A 9197-nucleotide genomic window follows, 5' to 3' on the forward strand; every position below is an offset into this window, starting at 1 on the left:
TGGTGGTGATCGCTCTGTTTAATGGTTGGACTTGAACTGTTAAACATTGGTAAGCTAATCCCAAAACCTCAGTCTTTGGTCATTACTTATGTCTAAAGTACATGTAGGTGTGTATGCATGTATGTATGTATGTATGTATGTATATATGTAGGTATGTATGTGTGGGTGTGGGTGTCATATGAAATGTTGCAGTAATTTTCAATATACACCTGCTCTCCTTGTTCCCTATTTTGGTCCAGTTTAGTTTCGAAAACAGTCAGATCACATTTCTCCTCTTTGGCCAAGTTAACGCACAGATTCCTCTGTAACTGGCCAATCAGACGAGAGGAGGAGGAGTGTCTCGGGCTTGGGAGGCAGCAGTGCCGGTCGGGTTCAGGGGTTGTTGTTGATGATCTGCCTGGGTCGCCCATAGCCCGTCATGCCGCTCTGAGATGCTCCTTTATTTGTGCCCATTTGCAGGCCAATGACAGATTTACCTTCGTTGAGCTGCTCCTCTGAGAAATCCCTCCTATTTTCTTGTGACTTCCTGTACACACACACACACACACACACACTCTTAATCTGCAATGTCCTTCCTCAACAGTGAATGGAAATCATCCTCTTGTTTCAGCCAGTCCACAGACTGAACAGTTACAACAAAAATGTTTAAACTCACTTATGGAACCAGCTGGGGTCTCCGCGATAATTCCCATCATTCTTTGTGACTGCCAAACTTCCCAAAGCCATCAGGGTCCGCTGAACAGCAGCCAGGTCCTTCCCTTAAGACATAAAGCATCGATCTCACATGAACAGAGCACACACCCAACGACTACACCCAACTACAAAAATGTCTCTTAGACTTCCCTTTAAGTGTCTGTAGAAAAACATTTTGTTCCATGTTGTATGACAGACACATATTCTGTAACTTGTGGTTGCATCACTGAAGCTACATCACACTTATACTGAGTGAAATATTCAAAGTCAAGATGCCATTGTTTTATGGCTGCAGCATTACATCAAACTGAAAATATCTAAATGTGTTGTGCTTCACATATTTCTCTGTAATTCAGCAGGACATATTAGGAATGTTGGGAAACCTCGGGATCTCCACTGGAATTTAAAATAAAGTGCTGCGGGTTCGAACAAAAGCAGCATGCAGTTGTGATGACAAAGCCACTCAAGATTTAATCTGCGCTTGATGACACCAGAATGCAGCCACACAGGCGGGTCTGCTGAGTGTCTCACCTTCGAAGAGGTCAACTGTCTGGAACATGTCAGTTTTGGTGATTCCGTACTTTTCCGCTGCGCTGAGGAACAAGGAGATCTGCTCCATCTGCTTAAAGACCATAGGAGAGGGCTTGACGCTCTTGATGGGCTTGTTGGCACCGTACAAGCTGTTGATGAGCTCGCTCAGCACCTACACACACACACACACACACACACACACACAGAGGACAAGCAGATCACAGATCATGCTAAACATACTGAGCATACTGAGGGTATACACACACAATTATAGGTTTGCAAACACAATATATGCATGGAAGCAACTAATTACATTTAGTCACGTCACTGTAATGAGAGGGTCTTTTGTGTGCTTTGTGCTTTTTCAAGTATTTTTTATACTCAGTGATTCAACTTGGACTTGAGCATATTTTTGCAGTATTGTACTTCTCTTCATTTGAAATCACATCCATCACAGTACAGTTTTTGTGGCTCTCCACAAGCAACAAAAATTGGACCAGTATAAATTGAGAAATTGCATTCAGAGAGAGCAGTCAGTCAGCAAAGAACTGTTTTCAGTCAGAAGAATCCAGTTTGTACTCTGTGCTCTCATTGTGGAAATCACATGTAAATTAATGGAAATTTCTAAAGAAAAAATGACTTTCTCTTTTACTGATTTAAAATAAGCTACTTTTTACTTTTACTTAGGTAGATTTTTACACCAGTACTTTTACTTGTACTTGAGTAAAACATATTCAACCTCTGCCCAACACATGCAACACTCACACATCCATCCTTGAGCCATTTTTGGAAGCCGATCTTTCCGGCCTCCGGCAGACCAACTGAGGAGCCGCACTGGGCGGTGATCCATTCCGTCAGCCTTTCCTCCAGTTCCGGGTCATATTTTTTATCAATCTTGCTCTGCACCTCACGGCTCAGACCATAGGCTGGACCTTTGTTTGCCATGTTTGATCCTGTTGGAGCAGAAAGTCAGTCTTAGTGTTAGGCATATGCACCTTGACAACCTTGGCTGTGTAACCGCTGTATCCCTTTCAGCGTCATGATTCAACATGGATATTTAATAGATGTGACAACATTCACAGTCAAATCCCTGCCTGTCCACATCCACGACACACCCTCAATGCTGGCATGCATTCTGAACAAATAGGATTTTAATCACCGTCTCCTAGTACGGTTTTGTGTGTGTGTGTGTGTGTGTGTGTTGACAGGGTGTACAGGCATGCACCTACTTTCCTCTGAAATAGCTGAACATTTTTCATTTTTGTATGGAAGCCACCAACTTCTTTGTTAATTCAAATTGTTTGTTATACACATTCTTGCATAACTAGCTGATGCAGTTTACAAACACAGGATGAAGGTTCCCACTAACACAGAGCAGGTCTTTGGGCTACTTAACGAGGACATATTATGCTATCATAAAGAAATTGGTAAAAACTCTTTCACAGTATTTGGCTCTGGCTGGTCTTTTGCTCGTTTTAATACCATAAGAACTTCCTGTCTGCAGGAGTACCACCCCTCTCCCTGCATCCTGTTTGCTCATTCAGCTGTCATTTCCTTCCTCCCCCCCTCACAAACAAAAGTAGCAGCCATGTGTGTATACAGGACACGGGACAAGACAGCACACTGCACACTGCTACTGTGTGTGAACTGCCTCCGAAAAAAAAAAAAAAAGTTAAATTACAAATGAATGATGCTGTGTGTGAACTGTTGCCCTGCCTATGTGATGTCATTATTTCATCAAAACTGAATTATTGAGTTAGACCATTAAGCTCAGCTCAAGTCTCAGGACATTTCTCAGTTTCTCAGAAACAGAGGGCAGATAACATATGGAGATGTTTAGAGCTGATAGTGAAGGCTCCTTCTCTTTTTTCTCTTTGCCTCCTCCTCAAGTATATGCACAACACAAACCCAAATCAACACTGCAGCGCTTATTGCACAATATGTGCTTGCATTTATCATGATATATGTATTTATGGCCTAAAAGGGCGGAGAGGCTTTATGATGGTGTGTGTGCATGTGTGTTTTATATAACTGACAATTTAAGTGTACTCAACTGTAGAGAGCACTTTCTGCCGCCTGAGGCACAGAAAGACACACCTTTCACATCCTTTGCAAAACAGATACTGTCATCATTACACAACATGTGCTGATGGCTCCAAAAACTGTCATTGTGTCGACCAGCTTGGTGCTGGAGCCATCGCAGCCAGAGATTGTGGTTCATCGCCTGAGGTTGGATGTGCTTATTGCAGCAGTTACATGGGCATTGTGCAGCAAAAAAAAAAGGCTTTAGCCCGTCTGCCAAGTTATTCCACATGCAGTTTATTACAGCGACCGTTGTGAAATAAATAGTGAAACATCTGACCGTTCCAAATGTCTTTCCCAATCAGAGGAGCTCCATCTGTGGAGTCCTGGCACGCCCAGGGAACATCCAGCCCAGACTGTGTGCAGACACACAGCGGGCCGTATCTCTGCATGGGCGCACCACACTGGATAAACCTGCGCCCTAATCAGTGCACAGATCTCTCCACACAGACTAGATTAATCTGGCCTGCACTCATGAGGCTGATGCTGGTGTTAAGTGCACTAAAAGTTTTTTTTTTTTTTTTTTCATTTACAAGTTGTTGTTTTTTTTTTGCAAAGTGTAGTTTTTTGATTTCTTGTGGATATTTATTTAGCTGATATATATTTTTTTATTATTTAAAATAAGTACACCGCAGCCAGAGTACAGTTCTACCTAAGGAAACAGAGACAATACAAACAATAAAATTAAATAAAAAATTAAATAAAAATTAAATAAATGTCCATGTAAATGTAAATGAATGAAAAAAAGTTTTTTTTGTCTCATTTATTAGAATTTATTTATTTTTAAATTTGATTTTATCACATGCAAAAACAAACAAACAAACAAACAAACAGAGATATCAGCACTCTATATCGACTCTGTCGGCATCAGCCATTGAAAAATCCATATAGATTGATTTTACTGCAAAAATGAAGAATTCTGAGGTTTAACATCGCAGGACACGCCCTGCAGCGACAGAGTGTGTGTGCACATGTGCTGTGGTGTGTATTCTGAAGGGAAATGTAGGCCTGTACACTGAAAGTTCATCTGGATGCTGCGTCATTTTGAGTTTGCCTCAGCCCTCACAGCAGCCAGAGTGCTGATCAGCAGCTGTGTGTACTGTTGAAAGTTGTGGTAACCAAGGCAATTTGACAGTAATGTGTGATATACAAAATAATCATCCAAAAGAATCGGTGTGTTGTTAATTCATGCTTTGGCAGAGTAGAAACAGTCATCTGCTCACCAGTGATCAGTAGTAAATATCTACTGACATCAGTTTAGTTTGGTACAGTTTTCTCCCCCACACTTAACCCTCCTGTTATGTTCAAATTTACAAACATCTTTTATGTTTGGGGTCAATTTGTCCCCAGCAGTTTAAACCTCCACAAAATTATTATAATTAAAATTGTTACCAACGTTTATGTGTCAGATACTTTATGCGTCTTTGCTGACGACCTAAATAGCCCTTTAAATAAAACATAACTCCCCCCCAACCTCCACTTATACATCCAGTATTCCTATTTCGCAACTATGGAAAAACATGCAAATCACCATAAAATCTCACTGATTGACCTAAAATTGGAAAGAAATAACTTTTAGGTGTTTTAATTGTTTTATATTATTTCTATGTTCAGATTTTTGTTATTTATAACCGATGTGTACAAAGTGTGTACAGGACATTGAAAACACATCATCATGTGAATTTCATGTTTACCCAGTAGTACCCATTAAATTAGGAAAACTTATCAAAAATGAAGCATAAAAAAATGATGTTAATCATTTATTTAGAGACGTTAAACATTGAATGGGGTCAATTGACCCCAAACATAATAGGAGGGTTAAATGATTAGTAAAGAAATATGCATAAATAGCATTTGAAGAAGTAGTGCTTTTATATAAAGAGCACCAGTGATCAACAGAGCAGCAGAACAAACTATCACAATAGCAGAAAACTAGTCCAAAAGGTCCCTATTCAAAGTGTGAGTTAGCTGAAGGAGATCATTGTGCTTCTGTGCTGGGACCTGAGCTCCACCTCTTAAGATGTTTGAGTTCTTATTTGTTCAAATAATATTTGCAGACCTTGTCAGCTCTCTAGATTGTGTAATATGGCACACTATTTTCCTACTGAACACTATGGACATAGCTTCCACTAGTAACTAATAGTTGTAACTTTTAAATCAGTAATCACTTGTTAGGAATTTGATAGTTATTGTTCAGGTCTTGCTGGTCAGGATATTGTTTTAGGTCAAAGGCCAAACCAAACCTCCACTGTTGTATAAAGCCCATTTTCATGTTATTTTTGTCTTGGTTTTATTTTCAGAGCCATTTTGACCAAAATGTATCAAAACAATACCTAATTCATACTACATACTACGTAATGCTGCTTATTGATAATGATTACATTACCTTGGTTAGTTAGTCATTATGTTGTTAATATTTTATTAACCTTTCCATCCATGAGGGTTTTTTTTTTTTTTTTTAAATTAATTGTCTTCTTTTCATTCACTCAGTGATACTCACTGACACCTGGGAGCTGCCCAGTACAAACACAGCAGCTGCACGGTGCCAACTGGGAGTTAAACTTCCTTAACCCTGCTGCTCCCATCAGTGGGTTCGTCATTACAAATGCAGACTGCACAGTTGAGTTTTATTCAAACCCACAGAACATTATTTAAAATTCCAGTGGAGATCCCAAGGTTTCCAAAGACACCAAATATGTCCGGTTGAATTACTGGGAAATGTGCATAAAATAATGCACAAAACATCTTATTATTTTCTTTTTGATGTAATGGTGCAGCTGTAAAACAATGGCATCTTGGGTTTGAATATTTCACTCAATATAAATGTGATGTAGCTTCAATGAAGTGTTGCAACCAGCAGATACACAATATGTATCTGTCACTGTCATGCAATATGGATTTCATCTAACATGTAGGCTAAGGGGGGAAATGAAGGAAAAATCAGAGTAAAAAAGTGTTGTGCCTCAAGTTTTTGTTTTTTTCACCTCCTCTGCCCCAAATTTTCTCGGTCTGTCACTGTATCAGTTACATACGGTCACCAGAAAGTTCAAGCTGTTTCAAATTATTTTCTTCTCATTGCAACAGTCCAGTAAAATTGATTATAAACTTCTGAAAGCATCCGGATTCTCAAAAAGACAGCATGAAACTGTATCCTTGTCATAAATTGCTCATTTATCAAGTCAAATTGAATACTATCTCAAGTCTTTCATAATTTAAGCTGACTTTTGTAGTCCAGTGAAGGGTTACGGAGGTGTTCCTGCAGCTAATGAAACCCAGCATGGACAGGGTGTGTATTTGCCCATATTTTCCTCTGACCTGCACAATCCCAGCTGCTGTGAGCCAGGCAGCTCTCTCAGTTCTCTGTACGCTTCTCTTATCACCTCAGATACTGAGAGCTGAGCCATTCATGCTTGTCTAACACCACCTGAAGTCACAGGCCGCACATGGGCCTCTAGTTACTTGACTCATGGTCTTCTTCTTCTTGCACATAAACCTTTATCCTTGAACCATAAATGTGCCAACAAACCATAGGTCAAAGAATCCCTCGCACTGCCACGTGCTCTCCTGCAGCCCGGTGCTTGGCACACATACTGAATTAGGAGAGGGTATGTATTAGACAATGCTAACTGCACATTAATGCACCTTTTCTCCGAACCTGTTGACCTGCTCAAAATGTGGCTCCTTGTCTTTCATTGTGGGCACGTGGAGGGAGCACTGAGAGCAGAGGTTGACAAGAAACACGATTTGACAATGCAGGAAGTTCCAGACTCAATCAAAAGCCATCCAGTCTACATAGAAATAACTAAAAATTAACCAGGCATTGAGAGCCATTCCAAAGGTTGCCTGAGGTTTTTAGAGAGTGTAATAAGACGCCTGTCATGCCACGGACAGAGAAAAGACAAAGCCAGATAGGGTGGGGTGCGTGACATTGTACAAATGCTTCTTTTTCCTGTAGAGATTTACCCACAGGCCACACATAGGCAATCTTTTGCCTGCCAGCGAGAAACCAGAGTACTGAGATTGATTAAATTTGCCAAGATGTTCACTCGTACAAAACAGAGCCCCGAGGAGTAAAGGGGTGGTAGGTACTTACAGTGTTTAGTTGAGTACAGTAGCTGAGGTGAATGCAGGTGGCTTCCAAACTCTCCTAACTCTTCTTCCTTACACAACGCAGGGGCAGAGTGCACTTCACGGCTGTGCCAACGTAAATATAGCAAACACCCTTGTCTGAGATGACTTCACCGCATTCAGCAGAAAGAGAGAGCGAGAGGGGTATGCCTTTAAGTCCTCTTATTTCACTCTTTGACCCAGCCCCCTTTTTCCTCTTTCTCTTTTTTTTCCCTCACTCAAATTGTAATTCCTTATTTAGGAGAAGGATGGAGAGAAAAAGAGGGCATGTGACCAAAGAGTTTGGTGTGGTCACTGAAAGGAATTCTCCAAATTTCTGCCTCTACCACTAAGAACAGACAGGATTAGGAAGTGAAGGAGGCGGAGTGATAAACTCCTAGAGAAATGTAGTTTTAGGACAGGAAGAGAGTGACAGTGATTAGAGAGCATTGAAGCACGTGTAGAGGATTATTTATCGCCTCTATTCAGATTGGTGGTGTCTGAAAATCTCTCTGAAACTGAATGAGACACCCAGCAGCTATTGACCCTCTGCTGTGTTTGCACTGTGAAACAAAATGTAAAAGGAAGGAGGAGGAACAGGTTACAACACATCATAGCGCCCCCCTTAAAAAGCTGCCAGGGAAACTATAAATTAAAAGCCCTGGCTCCTTTTGTCCTGTTCTATTTCAGTATAGAAGATACACATTCAAACACTTTCTGCGATAACACAGTAGGACACACCCGCAAGGCATTTCAGCCATGTCACCAGGAGCAAGTCAGGACCTGTGAGGACTGTGCGATTAAACATTGACATCAGACGTGATAACATTGTGAGGAGCTGGCAGTGTGTGAAGTCATCATCTGAGCCCAGGGGTGGTTTCAGTCTGGATGTTGAGAAACGTCGGCTCACATTTTTGCATCAGGCTCCTCGTGCGTGTCAGCTACAGGACACAATGTGTGTTTGGTCATGTGACCTCCAGAACATATATCATCAGACATATCAGACAATACACATTTAACAAGCAAAACTGTTTTTAAAAAGAGTTTAAAGAAATCTTATCGCTCAGAACACCAGCCCCTCTGCTAATAGGACACAGTCTGTTAGATAATATCTGACTATATGATCATTAACAAGGAACTTGTTGTCATTTTATTTTCTCAGTCACTGTATATGCTGTTTTTCAATAATGATACTGTAGGAATCTTGAGCTGTATCAATTGTTTTACTGATTATATATTGACTGTTTCCTGATAGAGTATGGGTACTTTGTCATTGTTGTAATTATTGATAGTGAAAGGTTTATTGTTCTTGAGTCATGGCTGCTTTTTGTTTTTTGCTTGTTTTGTTTTGTAGCATAGCATAATTGTTTTATGATGTATTGTTTACCTGTGTGGACCCCAGGAAGAGTAGTTGGTACCTTGGTGGTGACTAATGAGGATCCAGATAAATAAAGAAAGAAAGAAATTCCTAAAGAAATAAAGAAAGAGGATATGTTATCTTTTCAGCACACACACACACACACACACACACACACACACACACACACACACACTTTCATGGAAATTCAGAAGTAGTCAGACGTCAGTCTTGGCTGCCTTAAGACCCACTGTCACCGCCTGGTGCTCTTTCATCATTTATTTGATTTCATTTCATTTGTATTTTTGTTGAACTGTGAACAGCATGTTAACATTTGGAATAAAACAGGGAAGAAAAAGAAACATATGCTCTGAAGCACATTATCCAATGAAATTACCTAGATCTATTTTTCCTCACTTGCATAGAA

At 40.4% G+C, this 9197-nt stretch overlaps 1 protein-coding gene across 1 annotated transcript; it reads right to left on the minus strand.

Moving 5' to 3' along the window:
• Positions 1–272: 272 nt before the first annotated feature.
• On the minus strand, positions 273–7559 carry LOC115371986 (transgelin-like). The gene is made up of 5 exons (XM_030069662.1): positions 7400–7559; positions 1990–2177; positions 1225–1396; positions 656–758; positions 273–526 (listed from the first exon to the last, which is right to left on the minus strand). Exons 2-5 carry the CDS (start codon positions 2167–2169, stop codon positions 373–375), a joined length of 609 nt encoding a protein of 202 aa, XP_029925522.1. The 5' UTR covers positions 2170–2177; positions 7400–7559; the 3' UTR covers positions 273–372.
• Between the last annotated feature and the right edge of the window lie 1638 nt (positions 7560–9197).

Source organism: Myripristis murdjan, chromosome 14 (genome assembly GCF_902150065.1).
Source record: "Myripristis murdjan chromosome 14, fMyrMur1.1, whole genome shotgun sequence".
NCBI lineage: Eukaryota > Metazoa > Chordata > Actinopteri > Holocentriformes > Holocentridae > Myripristis > Myripristis murdjan.